Source organism: Odocoileus virginianus, chromosome 7 (assembly GCF_023699985.2).
Source record: "Odocoileus virginianus isolate 20LAN1187 ecotype Illinois chromosome 7, Ovbor_1.2, whole genome shotgun sequence".
In the NCBI taxonomy this organism is placed as follows: domain Eukaryota; kingdom Metazoa; phylum Chordata; class Mammalia; order Artiodactyla; family Cervidae; genus Odocoileus; species Odocoileus virginianus.
Window position 1 is genome coordinate 41,908,835 of NC_069680.1, and position 18,729 is coordinate 41,927,563.

An 18,729-nucleotide genomic window follows, 5' to 3' on the forward strand; every position below is an offset into this window, starting at 1 on the left:
TAAGATATTTAAGAAACAACATTTTAACCCATGCACTTGGCCTCAGTTAGGACACACAGATTCAGGTTCCTAAGTAATAATCTCTGTATATTCTCTTACGTTCAAGATACACTGTGAGAAACATCTCAGGAACTTGGTTTGTATCATTATCCCAAGGAGGATCTTTTTCATGGATCAGAAATGTTTCAGCCTAACAATAAAGGTCTCTGACAAATGTCCTTTAACTTCTCCCTCGGCTGTTCCTGTTAAACTGGAGCTCTTCATTCATTCACCTGGCACTTCTACTCCAGCCAAACAAATCAGGCACAAGGTTCCTGGCCCACAGTCTACTAAACCCAGCCTCTGGGTTTGAATATTCTCTCCATCCAGAGACCTTACTCCTCTCCATTTTACCAGTCAATCTCCACTACATTTTAGAGTGGTTCATTTCCATCCTACCCAAATCCAGCTCAACTCCTTACCTCCAGAATGTAACCCCAACTCTCTCTACCCTGCTCTAGATGTTTTATTCTTAATGCAACCTAGATCTTTTATTCTTAATGCAACTTAGATTATTGTATACTTGTTAACACAGTCCCACCTTATGTTAACTGTTCTCATATCACCATACAGGTATGCACTCTAATATATATACCCTGTATTAACATCACACACACACACCCTAATATAAGGGAGGCAAAATGGGATAGAGACTAAAAGGGCAGATATCAGAAACAACTGGGGTTTGAAAATTAACTCTACCTTTACTAGCTGAATAAATGACTTAATCTATTTTACCCCAACTTTTTTCATCTATGAATAAAAGTAACATAACTTTCTCATAACATGAATCATCTCCTACTTACTAGGGTTTATTGACAATTAATATCTTAATACATAGTCAAAATTTATAACAATGGCTGACATATAGCTTCAGTTTTATTTACACATTTAGACATTTTATATATTTCATTTTGTCTGTTTCTACCCCAGACAACAGCCAGGGTTGGCCAAAGCAACACATGTCAGTGTTACATGCATCAGTGGTCAGAAAGTACTTAGGCAAGAGATTAACAGCAGACTTCTGGGTTCCAGAATTCTGGAACTCAAGAAAGCTTAGAGATCACATCATCCAATCACCTCCATTTTACTTATAAGGAAACTGAAACCCGGAGATATGATTTAACCAAGTTTCCATAGAAAGCATATGATGAATCAGGTACCCAATCAGATTCTCCAACTCAGAATCAACTGCTCTTTCATGCACATTCTAAGCACAGTTAGAATCCATGCCTTCCCACCCGTAAGCCCAAGTATTCTACAAAACATCAAGTATTGCAAGGAAGGAAATAGGCACCTTCGCTACTGCCTCACTGATAATCAACATAGAAATGTGCTACAGGCCAACGCCAAATCTAATCACATAACCAAGGAGCTTATTTTCCATCTCGGAGTTTCAGATGTCTAAAATGGTACTAAGGCTAGCACCTACCTTTATGGCAGTTTTGTAGGAATTAAGTGATAAATTTACATAGAATGCTTACTATTTTCATCATAGAAGTTATTGTTTATGGAAGGGTTGCTTCCCACCAACCACTATGATAAGCATTCTATGTAAATTTCTCATTTTATCTGCCTGCAGTGCAGATTTGGGTTTGATCCCTGGGTTGGGAGATCCCTTGGAGAAGGAAATGACAACTCACTCCAGTATTCTTGCTTAGAGAATCCCATGGACATAGGAGCCTGGTGGGCTAAAGTCCATGGGGTTGCAAAGAGTCAGACACGACAGAGCAACTAAACACACCTGTACACAAAATGAAAATAGTGGCCAGTATTTTCACTATTTTCACTATAACCTCTTTGAGCCTCAGACTCTGAGGCTCTAATTTTAAAACAGAAAACTAGGTTAAGTCCTATGGATTCTTTTATTTCTAGCAATAAAATTCATTCTGTCCACTGCCAGAAAAGAGGATCTCTGTTTCTTTCGGTTTTCAGGGAATCCAAAATATGAAGACAGGTAGAGAACACGCTGGAAAAGAGAAGAGGCCGCAAAAGAGAAAAGTGAGCTCAACAGCACTGCTTCTTTCTCCACTGGCTAAGGACAGCCCTCTCTCCGCCCACTCCCCATTTTTTTGGAATGCATTTGCTTTATAACGTTGTGTTCGTTTCTACTATACAGCAAAGTGAATCAGCTGTATGTATACATATAGCCCCTCTTTTTTGGATTTCCTGCCTATTTAGGTCACCACAGAGCGCTGAGTAGAGTTTCCTGTGCTATACAGTAGGTTCTCATTAGTTATCCACTTTATACACAGTAGTGTTTATATGTCAATTCCGATCTCTGGAATCTAGGAAGATGATAGAGATGAATTTCTTGGTAATAAAGCCCACCCTTTACTTTGGTCAAAGCATTCAATCCCCACCTGTCTTTTGTACTGTTTATTAGTTATTGTTGTTCAGTCACCAAGTCACGTCTGACTCTTTGCAACCCATGGACTGCAGGATAAGAGGCCTCCCTGTCCCCCACCATCTCCCAAAGTTTGCCCAAGTTCATGTCCATTGCATCAGTGATGCCATCCAGCCATCTCATCCTCTGATGCCCTCTTCCCAGCATCAGGAACTTTTCCAACAAGTTGTCTGTGTGCATCAAATCACCAAAATACTGGAGCTTCAGCATCAGTTCTTTCAATGAGTATTTAGGGTTGATTTCCCTTAAGATTGACTGGTTTGATCTCCTTGCTGCCCAAGGAACCCTCAGGAGTCTTCTCCAGCACCACAGTTCAAAGTCATCAATTCTTGGGCACTCTGCCTTCTTTACAGTCCAGCTTTCACAACCATACATGACCACTGGGAAGACCAGAGCCTTGACTATAGGACCTTTGTTGGCAGAGTAATGTCTCTGCTTTTCAACACACTGTCTGTTTGTCATGGCTTTCCTGCTGAGAAGCGCTGTCTCGGCAGGAAAATCTCGGCAGGTTTATTAGGTATATAACCTATCAAAGAAGAGGCACCATCAAAGACCTATGGACCTGGTATTGCCTGTAAATGGAGCCTAGATAGTTTTCCAATCTAGTTTCCAACATTAAAAAAAAAACTGGAAGGTGTCTAAACTGCCTCCCCCAATTTCTAGCTTTCATTGAGAACTCAGGAGAGTTGAGTCCATGTGACAACATGACAATAAACAGTTGGCATTCAGGAGGCCCTGTGGACCCTCTTCACCGGAAATACCTGCCACCTGCCCCCACCGTGGGCCACCTCCCCTCATTTATGGGACTTGATTGACCTTCATGGGATTTGAGTTCAAGATCCCTTCTCTAAAGTTTCACAGACTAATTGACATTCAGCAGGTCTTTCCTTCTCCTTTGGCCCCCCAGGAGAAGATGTTGCCAGAGCGAAGGCAAAGAGAAAATTAAGAGGTCAGGAGTCCCTGGGCCTTGAAGAATCCTAAGCTGTACTTAGATCAATGGAAAAGTGAGACAAATAAGTGCATGTCAGAACAGCACACTGGCTATTTGGGGGCAAAGGTAAACTTGATAAAAATTGCTATCAATGCATAAAGAGCAACTAATGGAAAGGTTAGATGACCATCCCTTGGTGCTTAAGTACACAGTGAAGTGCCCTATTATCAGCAGTATCAGCAGACACTGTTTCTTGCCTTGGTATTCCCCATAACGAAGAAATTTCCTACAGGCTAGGAATAGCATCCGAGAGTACTCACGATACTTGCCTGTGTGATTTTCAATGGTCCCACTGGTGATAAACAACAGACTGAGAAGAGCCACCGTGATCCCTGTCATCAACACGAGGAGGAAAATCAGGAATATTTCAAAGCTGGAAAAGGTGCGTTTGGCCATTTTTTCTGAGGAAAAACAGAGTCAGAAGGAGAACTGTGAAAGAGACAGGAAAAGAATAACAAAATACACAGGTTTCAAGCTGCAAAGCCTGAGATATCTTAGCTCTTTCATAGAACAGATTGTACCAGGAATGCCACTAGGTCCATGTCCCATGGCCCATGGCCCCATTGGTCCATGACCAATCAATTACAGCACTCTTTGATGAATCCTCATGGGGTTTCCAAATGCTTTTCAGCACAGTGCTCATCCTAGAAGCTGCCACCCTTCATCTGGCATTGACAACAAAGCTAAAACCTATATGTACTCCCAGGATACATCATACTGCTTTCATTCACAGCAGTGGTGCTTTCTGTATATTGGTCTAGGCTGAAGCATTTCTGCCAACAAGGATAACTGATGTACCCACACGGCTTGTACTTGTGAGAAAGCTGGCTGTGGTTAGGGCCGTACTCTGTGGCCATGGTTAAATAACTTGTCCACAAGGAGGTGAAACATATAACTCTGGCCTTTAAATCTCCTGTCCTAACTTTTGATTTCTACCCGAATAGAAAACAACATCGAAAAGGAGATTGGCGTCTCTGATCTAAAGCCAGGCATTTGTAAAATTTCTCTCTTCAGTGATTGGAAGGATCCCACACATTTTGCAAACCCCAAGTCAAAGGATGAGGATAAAGATAATGCCATTGTGTGCGACAAAAGCAGAAAATGTCCTTACTGATTCATGAAGACATTTTAGGCCTGGAATTCATCACAACTCAGAGGGACTAGAGAAGCTACAGATTCACACAGTGCAGCAGGAGAAAGTATAATATGGTTACAAATTGGGTTGTGAGATCTGGTGTCACAGTTCAAATCTCACATCTGCCACTTACTAGATGACCCCGGGAAATTGTGCCTGACACTGAGCCTCAGTTTCCCTATCTGTAAATAGGGATGTGATGATGATAATTTTAGTACCTATCGTATAGTTTTTATAAAAATGAGATGACAGTAATGAGATGACAGTAATACTTTGTTACATGGAATGTAGTAAGTGTTCAGAATGTTAGCATTTATCAATGAGGTTCTAAAATAGCAAAGGCTCTGTGCTCCTCACTGGCCTAAGAGAGTTTATATGAGACTAGTATTCAAGAATCACAAATCCAAGGTGGGAACTTCAGAGTCTATTTTCTTAACCTTAAGGAAGCTTGTGTAGTAAGGTGGGACTGGAGTCCCAAGCCTTGGGTAAGATGGTGCTACCCCCAAAAGCTGTAAATTGGCAACAATCAGCTGTATTTATTATGGCCCAATTTTTCATTTCAATTTGACTTAGTCAACAAGATGAAAGATAGAGGTGACAATTTATCTGTAAAAATAGAATCTACATTTACAACTATAGGCTTCCTGCAAATATAGGAAACTTTCAGGCTTCCTTTCAAAATATTCCATAATATATGGCAACACTGAGCCAGCATTCCTGTGTGCCAAGAATTTTGTAAAACTTAGTAGCCACTGTTCCTTTTCGATGGGGCAGCCCTTCTGCAACCTGCCACTGTACCCAGTGAGCCTTATCTATATGGTCTTTGTCATCATTTTATTTTGCAACCCATGGACTAAAGGTTAATAATCAGTCTGACAGCAAACACTTCAGAGGTAGTACTGAACTGGGAGTGGACGAAGAGCTTGAAACATCTTCCTGTACTTCCTGGTTGGTTGTTAGTAGGCATTCCTCAACCATTTATCACCACTGCGGTCAGTCTTACTTCATGACCGGTAGAGACATCTTCAAATTTAGGGCAAAACAACTTTCACTGTCAGCCCTGAGTCAGAAAGCACATCTAACATGTGCATCTAAAATTTTGATAACTCAAAGAAGTTTGCTAGTCAGTTGCTGTTGTTTTCAGTAGCAGACTTCAGACCTTGTAAACCTAGTTCTTGCTTGAAGCTTTGGTTGCTATGAGCCTTCCTGCTAGCTGAGATAGCACAAAGAAGGCCATTAAAAATGGTCCAGACTGGCAGCTAGACCCCTCAACCTTAAAGCATGTATATGCAGATCACATGTGTAAATGTGGCTACATGGTAAAAGCCTGTATAATAGACATAATATGAAATATGTATATGAATGTGTGTATACAGATATTTTTTTTTGCTACTTTTGCTCTAATGAACTAATTGTCACCACTGACCTTTTACACAAATCAACAATGGCACTTGGCATTAGAGTTTACTTCTTACGTGGATTACAGTGATATACCTCATATATTTCACCACTTTATTTAGTTGCCAAAATTACCACCAACATATTGGGTTGGCCAAAAAGTTCATATAGAAAAACCTGAATGAACTTTTTGGCCAACCCAATATTACCATTTTTTTTCAACACACTATCCTTTAAAAATGATTAAAATCTGAATTTAAACATGAAAGCAAAGGCCTCATACTCTCTTCAAAAGGTAAACGTCCTTGGAAAGTTGAACCAGTGATTATATTTTAAAGGACTCCTATACTTCCATGGTGGCCCTGTGGTAAAAAATCTGCCTGCCAATGCCAGGGGACATGAGTTTGATCCCTGGTCCAGGAAGATCACACACGCTGTGGAGCCACTAAGCGCATGTGCCACATGTGCTCTAGAGTCCATGAGCCGCAAGTACTGAGCCCAAATGCCCTGAGAGCCCGTGCTCTGCAAGAAAAGAAGCTACTGCAATGAGAAGCCCATGCAATGCAACTAGAGAGTAGTCCCCGCTCACTGCAACTTGAGAAAGCCCACTCACCACAAAAGTAAATAAATATATAAATTTTTAAAAATAAAGAACTGTACACTTTCACATACTTCCCACTTACTCTAGCACAATCCTGCAAGGTTAATGGTAAGGCAGTAATGATACAGTAGCATGTCACTTGCCATATCCTGAGGTCCGCTATTTTTCAGGACTGCAACAGTAAAAAGTAGTGTTTTGGCAAAATGGGTTTCCAAAGCTAAGAAAACCAGGTGTAATGAAGATCCCTGAGATAAGATGATTCAAGATCCCTCCCTCCAAGAAAATGCAGGCATTCTTACCGACTCAACCACTCAGATGAACTTGCGTGTCCTGGTAAAGCAGATGGTGGCCCAGAATCTTGTCCCCCGTCCCCTGGAACGCTGCTCAGTTGAGACTTCTCAGCACTTTCTGAAACCTACTGAGGAAAGATCTTCACAGTCATGTGCAAGCAAGTTAAGAGTTCTCATTAGCACAGTTTTGTGGGTTTGGTACTTGGAAGAGATTAGTGTATTGATAACAAATGGCTTATTAGCGAATTCTGCCCTGGCACAGCCTGATACTGAGGATCTGAGCTGCAGAAGGCCTACCAGGGTGAAGGTCATTTCAGATTTCAACACAACTCTTCCAGCCCATCAAGGTCTGTGCAAGAGCTCTAACCTGGATCTCACACACACAGAAAGTACCTGCTTTATTTATTTATCCCTGGTCACTCAACCAGTTTATTAAGAGGGAATGATAATGTATGCCGGACCTTAGTGTGGGCTATGGGCCCCACTAGGCAACATTTACAACAATTTCAAGACATTTAATTTTTTTCATGTCATTAAATTTTCAAAACATTATGATATCATTTTTGTAAAATATACAATATTTACAATATTTTGCAAAATATACAATATATATATAATATATAATACTTACATGTGATCATAAAGACTGTTAAAAAGTACAGCAAAAAAATATTAAGAAGCAATTATCGGGTGAGAAGATCACGGGTGAGTTTTGTTTTCATCTTTCTGGTTCTTGGCATTTTCTATAATAAGCCATGTAGCTTTTTTTTTAACTAAACTGTCTTACCTCATCTCAGAGAATGTATCCTATATAACAGCATGAAGTTAATCAATGGCCCACAAAAGACAGAGACAAGAAATAGACCAAATTTCTCCTTCTTTCCTGGTAAATCCATGTTGTTCAGGAAGCAATTTGAAGACCACATAGGCAGCTAAGTTTTACACAGAGTTTTAAGAGAGACGAACTCCAAAGTTCTGATGGAAACATTAGATTTAAGTGCTTTCAGATAGGGCATTTAGAAATGTGTCTTAGCTACCTCTTTGCTACAACAGAGGGGAAAAGGCCAAACTATGGTATTAGATAAGATTTTGTTTTCCCTTTTCATGCATATTTATGTTTGTTGCTTGACATCAAGAATTCTGAGACCAAATCTAGCTAACTTAAAGATAGCTGGGGAAAGAGAAAGAAAACAATTTACCAGAAGGCATCAAAAGAAGTTGAAAATGAAGGCTCAGGAAGGCTGGAGGGAAGCTGTAAGGATCTATGTGGCAGGAACTATTGAATCATCTCTTCAGGGCATCACCATCAGATGGATGCATGCCAACTATGTTAGGTCTTTCGATTGCTCCACTCTGGATTCAGTACCTAAAAGATAGCATCTGCCTGACTTAGCTCAGATCATATACCTGTCCATATACCTGTATATATATCTCCCCATCCCCATATTCCATTGACGGGATATTTAACAAGGCCATACCCAAAGAGGGAAGGTTAGTTCTCCAAAATACAATCAAGATACAACAGAAACAACATATCCACTAGTGACTTGGCCTTAAACTTCCTTGTCCCATCCTTCTCTCCTATGGGGGAGGCCTTCTACACTGGCCCTTTGATCTAAAATGTGGTCTCTTCGGGACCGCTCCAGCCATCTTTCTCTCTATAACATGGAGCCACGCCATGGTCATTCCCACTGAGTCTAGCAAGATGATCCACAATGGAGTCAGATAAGATCACTTTAACCAGACTTTCAGAAGATAATTATGGAATAATATAGCATTTATCCCAGACAACAGTTGAACGCCCATACCAGAACACTAAGGATGTGAGAATCAAGGAGATTCCAAGCACTGTGACAGAGTCAGTGAAGGAGAAATGTTGGGCCAAGGGGATTTGTGGGGTCCAGCAAGAGACTGGGCTCCAATAGTCAGCAATAAGACTATCTCCAGGTGAGGGGAAAATGTAATCACTGTGAATATTTTGTACATGTGTTTTATTTCTGTCTGAATGGCCACACAGCCATGATCATATAGTAGTTAGTACTCTGTCTTGTGACTGGCCAGACAAATCCTGTTTGCTAGGATACGGATGGCTATCCTTTTCAATTCATTACCCCAAGACACTCACGTATGTTCTACCCATTCTACAGATGAGGAAACATACAAAGGTTAAAGGGCTTCCAGAACAGGAAAGGATGGTTAAAAGTGAACATGATTAAATAATAATTATCCTAGGATGTGAATCCAGGGCTCTAGATTCCCAGACAAGACATCTTGCCTTTCATCAAACTCTTGTTGTCTATCGCACTCCCACCCTGGACTTGGCATTGCAGCCTCTGGGGATAGATAAGTCATGTGTTCACTCCTCATTAGCAGATGATGAAGCTGACCATGCCTTCGGTCTCTTAACATCCTGACACTGAGGGAGACTTTCCCAAGCGCCCAATTCCTAAACCATTAACCGATAGTCATTGACACTATGAATTCTCTTAATATTTTACTTATGCCTGCAGGGTAGGGGCCTTAAAAGGTTTCATGCTAATTTCATATGCTCCATGCTAATGGTTACATCCTTTTTCATTCTTTAATTCTTGGAATAATTGAAGAATAACTTACTTTTAAAAAGGAAAGTTATGACCAACCTAGAAAGTGAAAGTGAAGTTGCTCAGCTGTGTCCGATTCTTTGTGACCCCATGGGCTGTAGCCTACCACGCTTCTCCATCCATGGGATTTTCCAGGCAAGATCACTGGAGTGGGGTGCCATTTCCTTCTCCAGGGGTTCTTCTCCAACCAGGGATCGAACCTGGGTCTCCCACATTGTCGGCAGACGCTTTACCATCTGAGCTACCTACCTAGACAGCATATTAAAAAGCAGAGACATTACTTTGCCAACAAAAGTCCATCTAGTCAAGGCTCTGGTTTTTCTAGTAGTCATGTATGGATATGAGAGTTGGACTATAAAGAAAGTTGAGCGCTGAAGAATTGATGCGTTTGAACTGTGGTGTTGGAGAAAACTCTTGAAAGTCCCTTGGACTGCAAGGAGATCCAATCAGTCCATCCTAAATGAGATCAGTCCTGGGTGTTCATTGTAAGTACTGATACTGAAGCTGAAACTCCAATACTTTGGCCACCTGATGCGAAGAGCTGACTCATTTGAAAAGACCCGGATGCTGGGAAAGACTGAGGGCAGGAGGAGAAGGGGACGACAGAGGATGAGATGGTTGGATGGCATCACTGACTCAATGGACATGAGTTTGGGTAAACTCCGGGAGTTGGTGATGGACAGGGAGGCCTGGCCTGCTGCGATTCATGGGGTTGCAAAGAGTTGGACACAACTGAGTGACTGAACTGAACTGAACTATTTCATATAACACCCAGATTGTGCTCTCTGTGGAACCTGATTCAAACTGTTTTTCAAAATTGAGACAGTTGGGAAAAAACCAACTAGCTATTTGGTGATATTAAGGGATTATTATTTAGAATGTTAGTGAGATAATGCTGCTGTGATTATATATTTTTTGAAATCTTTATCTTTTAAATACATTCAGTATCTGGTTGTTTTCTTTTTCTTTTTTTGCAAAAGGAAACAATACCAAAAGTGCAAAACTCGGATGAACGGATGGGTAATAGACACAGAGGACAGATGGGAGGACCCGTGGAGGGAAGTCAGCTGTGCTCTTTAATATCCCGGAGGACAGCAGAGAGGCAGCTTAAAGCCCTGCAGCAGATACTGTGGCAAACTTCACTCCACACCCTTTCTAGGCCCACCTGTGTGCAGAGGCTAGATCCTCATTTGCCTGAATGCCAGATGTAGTTTAGGTTTTGCCTTTCAGAGGCACTCATGCGAGACCTTGATTCAGAACTGAGCTACTTGGGCAGAGAGGGCAGGGGACATCTGTCTTACTAGTTTATGTCATGGCAGCATGACTCTGAGTTGCTTCCTTATTCCATAACTATGACCAAGACAGCCCACCCCTAACCAGATCAGTTCTGCAGTTTAAGTTGGTGGTGGCGGGAGCAGGAGGGTGGGGAGGCAAGATGTTCCTAGAAGCTCAGTCTCAATTCTCTGTTGTTAACCTTCACAAAGGTCACTGCAAGTGACCTCTCTCCCTTCATAAAGCCCTTTCTTCTTTAGCTAACAGGAGGGGACTCTGTTATCTCCAGTAAAGAACTCATCCAAGTGAAATCTCACAAGAATGAGTATTGGACCTCTATGGAGAATATGTGCATTGGACACTGTACGCCAAGCCACCTCTGGGAACACTTTTAAAGTTAAAATTGATGAGCAGTTTGGCACAATGAACTTATCATTATGCTGGCAAAGAAAATAATTTTAAGTACACAGGGCTGACATACTGATACCTTATCATGTTATAGGTTTTACAAAGGGCTGAAAAATCTCTTTGAACCCAAAAGCAGTCCCATCATCAGTTGACTGATGTTTTCACTTGTCACAGCTAAATCTCAACCTCAAACTACAAGGAATAGAAGAGAGAACAGAGTTCTTTCTGTTCCAAACTGGAGAGAATGTTTATTGATTTCCTTAGGTACCTGTCATATGTTAAACCTGAAAATACAACTGAGGAATGTTATTCCCTTCAGTTGGGAGCCCATGTTCCTGCTATAAAGGAGGTCCCAGCTCTGACCTTAGTGGGAGGAAGACTGCGTGTGATAGAGGACTCACCATGGCTCTCCTTGCCCTAGGAATTTCCAAAACCCATATTCCCAGGCATGTTCCCAGGCTTCCCAGGTGGCACCAGTGGTAAAGAACCTGGCTGCCAGTGCAGGAGACATAAGACATGTGGGTTCGATCCCTGGGTTGAGAAGATTCCCCAGAGAAGGAAATGACAACCCACTTAGGTATTCTTGCCTGGAAAATCCCATGCTCAGAGGAGCCTGGCAGGCTACAGTCCATGGGGTCATAAAAGAGTCAGATATGACTTAGCTTAGTCAGAAGCAACTTAGCAGTCATACACATTCCCAGAAATACTGACAGTCCTGCTTTTCTCAGACCAAAGGGTAGACAAACTATTCCAAGTCTACAGAGCTCCTCTTCAAATTTACACCAGTCCTACTTTCAACACCAAGGGCAAAAGATAAACGGAAACATTGGGGGTATGGAAAAGATTGTAATTCGGAATCTGAAGATTGAGGCTTTTTTCTCAGTGATCTTTATCCTTCTAAGTTTCATTTTCCTTGTGTCAAAAAAAAAAACTAACGCAAAAATCACCTGATTAATATAGGTATTTTTGTTTTATTTTGTCAAATGTTTTATTGAGTGTAGACATCTATAAAACATGCATTATCTGTAGATTCAAAGAGGAGCAAACCACACTGTCCTCACTGTCAAATGTGTCAGGCTTGGCATACATGATGGAGATTAATGAAGTATCATGACGGTAATATGGTTCCTGAAAAGCTTCTACAATATGGAGTAGGGTCTTAATCACGTGAAAAGCAAAGCTGTTCACATTTAGTGAACTTGCATCTCATTGGAGGTACACAGTATTTTAATTTTAAAACAAATAAAAATAATTGTTTGTGGAAGATTCCCATCACCCCAACTTTACCTCCCCTTTCAGTTTTCAGAAATTTTAATTAAAAAAAAAAAAGTATATGCCTCTTGGAAGTTGTACATTTTATCTGAGCAATAATTAAAATTTATTTCTTCGGTTGCTGAGGTGTATTAAATTTGAAGAAGATGATATCTCCATCTTCAACAATATAATTTCTGCCTTGTTGTCTGAACTTTCCAGCAGCCTTGACTGCATTTTCAGAAACTTTCTCTTTAAAATCTTCATATTTCATTACTTCAGCCTTAATGAATCCTTTTTCAAAACCTGTGTGAATCTTTCCTGCAGCTTGAGGAGCCTTCATCCCTTTCCTGATGGCCCATGCACACACTTCATCTGGGCCTACAGTGAAAAAGTATTCTAGTTGGAGTGCTGCAAACCCAGCCTTAATGATCTTTGGCAAAGCACTTTGTGTCATGTTCACTTCCAGATACTTCTGTCTCTCCTCAGCACTCAATTCTTGCAACCTGAGTTCCAAGGCCCCAGTAAAAGGAATGACCAAGGCACCTGGGTCATACTTGTGCACCCACTCTTTAGTTTTTATCAACCATTTGTTTTTCTTTCTAATGTAGTCTTTTTCGGAAAGATTAACCAAGTAGACCAGTGGTTTTGAAGTCAGAAATAAGTGTTTATTCAATACTTCAATCTCTTTGTCATTCCAATCATGATAGAATCGAACAGGTTTCTCTTGATCTATAACCCAGGATTTGACTTTTCACATTATGTCATATTCAGGTTTTAATTTTTTATCTCCTCCTCTCACAGCCACTTTCTCTAATTTATCTATAATGGGCCCAATCATTTCCTCATCTTTAAGCTGAAGCTCTTCATGTATTATTTCTATATCTCAAACAGGATCTACACTTCCTTCAACATGTGTGATATCATCATCTTCAAAAGCACGTGTTAAATGAAAGATTCCATCACAGGCACTAATATGAGATAAAAAGGCATTTCCCAGGCCTTGCCCATTGTGAGCTCCTTTCACAAGGCCAGCAATATCCACTACATTTAGAAAAGCAGGAATTTTCCTTGCTGGTTTGTGGTACTGGCAAAGAAAGTCAAATCTTTCATCAGGCACAGGTACTCTGCTCTCATTTGGATCAATAGTGCAGAATGGGAAGTTTTCTGCTGAAGCTTGACTATTGGTTAGTACATTGAAGAAGGTAGATTTCCCAACATTTGGTAATCCAACAATACCAATTTTCAAGGAGGTTCCAAATCTTCCAATGATTGGGGGTGGTTTAATTCCATCACCTCCCTTTTTGGGGGGCATCGTGCTTGCAGCGCGCGACGACACAGAGTCCCAGTGGCAGTGGGAGGCGGGGAGGAAAGAGGAGAGCAGGTATTTTTTTTTTAAAGTTCTTTGCTAACTCTACCGCATGATGCAAATGAGTTATTAAGTTGAATGTGGATGCCCAAGTGTGGCAGGTTCTGTACCTTTAAAACCTTATAGCACAGTCGTTTTCTTGGTGTATTCCTCAAGCTTGGTTCTATAGATCTCCCTATTAGAGTTTGACATACTCAACCTTGGGGAAGAGGTTTTTTGCTATTTGCAAAACTTCCAGAGGATTTAAAAATTGAGATAAAATTGGAATTGCCAAACTTCCCTATTTCTCTACTGTTAGAGAAACAGTGTGGAGCTATATAACTTGGCAGAGCATTTGGAAATTTTTCTGATGATTTGTTTCTTTCCAAAACCACACATAAGAATCTACTGCATTTGGCAGTGACAAATTTGACCTGTTTGCCATACAAGATTATGAAGGCTGATTGGAGGAAAGTGGGCTACAGCTGCATTTATCATGATGATTTCAGGGACGAAGGACAATATCTTTGATGTAATTTTTCCTTCCACATAAATCTCAGATGCATAGCATCTCCCACCTGAACAGTGCATTTGTGGGGAAAAGTACCTCACTGTCCTTTTCATTGCTCTTGAGGTTTTGGCTGCACCTCACTCATCTGGGAACTTAGTTTCCCAATTAGGGATCAAATTTGTGTCCCCTGCATTGGGAGTGCAGAGTCTTAACCACTGGACCACCAGGAAAAATCCCAACACAATCCTTTGATAGAACTTGGGGAAAAAATGGACCAAGAGAAACAGAAAGCAACTTGCTTATCAAAGTCCAATGGGACTCGATGTTCTCTAGGGCCAATGGGAGCTTGACACTAAAGCACATTGTCAGAACCTTCCTGGTGTCCAGTGGTTAAGAATCCCCTGCCAATGCACAGAACATAGGTTCGATCCCTGGTCAAAACTAAAAGTGCCACAACTACTGAGCCTGTGCACTCTAGAACCCGTGCTCTACAACTAGAGAGCAGCCCTCCACTCCTTTAGAGAAAACCTGCCACTAGAGAAAACCTAAACAGCAACAAAGAATCCATGAGCCAACATGAAGACCCAGCATAATCAAAACGAAATAAAATTTTTTTAAAAGAGAGATAATCAAAAAAATTTTTTTAAGTACACTTGTATTGAGCAGAACCAGCCTGAGGAGGAAGCTTGCCTGGTGAGAACTACTGTCTCCCCCTGCCTGGAGCAAATGTACCTGAACCATTCACAGAGGATTCCATTCCTCCTCCCATCCCCCAGCCCCACCCTGCCTTGGATCAGCCAAAAAGCAAAGGGGAAGGAAAGGAGGCCATCCTCATGCTATAGAGCAAATGCATACCAATTCTCATGTTCTTTCTTGCTGCAGTTTGTCTGACTTTTTCCCAAGGATAACCCACTTAAGATCCAGGGGAAAGAAGAAAAAGTTCTTACTCAAGCGTTCTACCTGGAGTCAAAAAATGTCTGCAGGAGAACTTAACATTGTGGGTTTGTCATCGATTTGGGATGGTTATAAGCTTAGGTGGCCTCTGAGATAGCCAGACTCAAATGGTAGAGCCAATGAATTGAGAGGGGTATCTGTCTGATACTCCCTCCACTGTGTGAGGCCAAGACCAAGCCTCAGTGTGAACCAGAAGCTAAGGAAGGGTTTTGATTCTGAGAGGCTGAGATTAGGGTAGGGAGGTCCCACTGGAGGTAAGTGGATTCCCCAAGAATCAAGGAGGTCAGCCTATGAAGTCAGAACCAGGCAGGAATCTCAAGCTTGCAAGAGTCAAAAGCAGGATCCATCGGATATGGAGTCAAGACGGGACAAGGCAGGGATGAAATCTAAGCTAAAGCAGATGAGACACAAATCCCAAAGGGTTCATGGTCTTGTGTAAAGACCCAGATCCACCTATAGGCAGTGTTTGTGACTCCAACTTGCACATCAATAGATTAAGGAGATTTGCATGGGTTGGGCTGGCTAATCACACCAACACAAAGGTTGACAACCTACTGAGCTGCTGCCATGTAGAAATTTATTAAAACAGGACAAGGAGGACTTCTTATCTTTTTAAAATAATAATAAAAAATAACATGAAACTAACTTATTGAACTCTTTGTTCCTGACCTCCTCTAAAAACATTACACAACCTGTCTCATTTAATACTCATACTTTAAGGATGTTATTATTCCTATCCCTATTTTCCATTTGAATGAAAAGAAAAACAATCATAGAGAAGTTAAACAAATAGCCAAGAGCCCTACTGCCAGTAGGAGATGAAGCTGGATTCAAAACCAGATCATGTCTTCAGAGCCCTCCAGCTTGACTATCAGCTACACCATGCAATAAAAGTCTTTTACTATTAATAGCATTAACATATCTGACCTCCTTAGTGAAAGTGAAAATGTTAGTCACTCAGTCGTGCCCGACTTCATCCCAGCAGGCTCCTCTGTCCATGGGATTTTCTAGGAAAGGATATTGGTGTAGTTTGCCATTTCCTTCTCCAGGGGATTTTACCAAGACAGGGATCAAACTCAGGTCTCCCGCACTGCAGGCAGATTCTTTACCCATTGAGTGACCAGGGAAGACCAACCTCCTTAGGGTAACAATCAAATAATTCCTACAAAGTAGTCAAAAGCACAGAGCTGGGTCTTCCCTGGTGGTCCAGTGGTTGAGAATCTGCTTTGCAATTTAGGGGACATGGGTTCGATCCCTGGTTGGGGAGCTAGGATCCCACATGCCACAGAGCAACTAAGCCCATGCACCACAGCTAGAGAATCCATGGGTCAAACAAAAGGTCCCAAGTGCCGCAATTAACACCCTGACACAGTCAAATAAATATGTAAAGAAACATTTTTTAAAAAACCAAGGCTAATAGGAGGTCAAATATTTAGACTCAGGAATTGTGAGAAGAGGTAAGGATTCTAAAATCATCTAGTCCAACCCCCATGTCATATAGATAAGTTACTTGTCCAAAGTCACTGTCATTGAGACTTCATACTCATCCATATCTGATTCTCCATTCCTCTGCAAACACACAGGAAGTTCACACTTTCCAGCCCTCTCGCAGCCATTTCATTGGTCAATGGACTGGAGATGGCATTGATGGGTGTCATCTCTGGACTGAAGCATTAATGTGGAGGCATTTGAGAGCAAGTGTGAGTTCTCCGTGATCTCTCTGCTGTGGTGACCCCAGTAACTGCATATCCCCCAGGTTACAAGATCTCCGAGGCACCATTTGGAAGAAATCTACCTCAGAGTCCTCAGACAAGAGTGTGCTTTGCATAAAGAAGTAAATGCCTATGTGTTAAGCAAATAAAGATTTTACCATGGCAAAGACCCCCCTCCATCTTGATTAACACAGCCACCTGATTAGTATCAGCTATGACACTGACTCCTTACCCAAATTATAAATCTCCTTTTAAAATTTCCTTCAGTCCAATAAATGCCATGAATCAAATAGTTTTACTTCCACATATAGAAAATTGAAATTGAAATCCTATCTCACAATACTCACACAAATTAACTCAAAATGGATTATAGGTTTACACATAACACCTGAAACTATAAAACTCCTAGAAGAAATATAGGGAAGATCACTGATCTTGGCAATAATTTTTTTGAATATAACAACAACAAAAAAAAGCACAAGCAACAAAAACAAAAGTCAATATGTGGGACTATAGTAAATAGAAAAGCTTCTAAACAGCAGATGAGACAATCAACAAAATGAGAAGACAGCCTACAGAACAGGAGAAAATATTTGCAAACCATATGTTAGATAAGAAGTTAATATCCAAAATATAAAGAACTCATACAACTCAACAACAAAAACCAAACAGTTCAATTTAAAAATAAGCAGAGGAAATACATAGATGTTTTTTCCCCAAAAACATCCAAATGATGAAAGGGTATATCAAAGGATGCTCAACATTACATTTTGAAATATATTAAAATTTCTCAAATTTAGAGATCACATTTCATGTACTCTCAACTCTAAGACATGGCTAAAATGGGGAAGAAATATAAAAGGCTCCCAGGTCACAGAAACTTATGAAAGGAAATCCATGCATTTATACCATAGGAGAGTCTCTTCAGCTCATGCAGGGCTTGGTGATTTTTAATTTACATAAAGTTCTAATCAACCATTCTTTGTCTTCCAATCACAGATTGTTTCTAGAAGCAAGCACACAGGTAGCAAAAGTGATAGCTGAAAGAGGGCTCAAATGAAAAATGACTCAGTCTATGACAATAGTCAGTGATCAGAGAAACAGCTTGAGTCCTTTTTGTTTAACAGTCTGTAAGTCAGCAGAAGAATGTGTACCATATTTGAAAACATTTTCCTCCAAGATTTTTTTTTTAAGTTTGGGGTTTAAAAGAAAGAACTCCATGTTTTAAAGTTATTAAAAAAATAAAAATGGAGACAAAAACCAACAAATCTGTTTCCAAATGCTACAAGGATTTATTAGGTTGGGATTTGGAGAATTTTTATTTTCTGCATTTTACTTAAACATTTAATTTTTGTGCAATGATCATGTATTATTTTTGTGATACAAAGTTAATTTTTTTAAAGGATGAATGCAGGGTGTGAAAAAGTCACACTGAGTAACTAATTCAACTAGATTAAAAAAATGGTGTCAACCCTGCTAATCTACTCTTGGACAAGGACATGCTTGCATGCTTAGTTGTGTCCAACTCTTTGCAGCCCCATGGACTGTAGCCTGTCAGGCTCCTCTGTCCATGGTATTCTCCAGGCAAGAATACTGGTATGGGTTGCATCTCCTCCTCCAAGGGATTTTCCTGAGCCAGGGATCAAACCAGCATCTCCTGTGTCTCCTGTATTGCAGGTGGATTTGTTTTCCACTGAGCCAATCTTCAGTTCAGTTCAGTCACTCAATCATGTCCGACTCTTTGCGACCCCATGAATCGCAGCACACCAGGCCTCCCTGTCCATCACCAACTCCTGGAGTTTACTCAAACTC

General features: G+C 40.8%; 1 protein-coding gene and 1 pseudogene across 1 annotated transcript in view; both read right to left on the minus strand.

Moving 5' to 3' along the window:
• Positions 1 to 7,231, minus strand: part of ASAH2 (N-acylsphingosine amidohydrolase 2) — a 62,128-nt gene extending 54,897 nt beyond the window's left edge. Inside the window, exons 1-3 of the mRNA XM_070470573.1 lie at positions 6,871 to 7,231; positions 3,707 to 3,838; positions 3,091 to 3,105 (exon numbers count right to left, since the gene is read on the minus strand). Of these exons, the coding sequence (XP_070326674.1) occupies positions 3,091 to 3,105; positions 3,707 to 3,833 (142 nt within the window). The 5' untranslated portion in view covers positions 3,834 to 3,838; positions 6,871 to 7,231. The remainder of the gene's footprint in view (positions 1 to 3,090; positions 3,106 to 3,706; positions 3,839 to 6,870) is intronic.
• Positions 7,232 to 12,473: 5,242 nt separating this feature from the next.
• LOC110143865 (obg-like ATPase 1 pseudogene) lies at positions 12,474 to 13,741 on the minus strand (annotated as a pseudogene).
• Between the last annotated feature and the right edge of the window lie 4,988 nt (positions 13,742 to 18,729).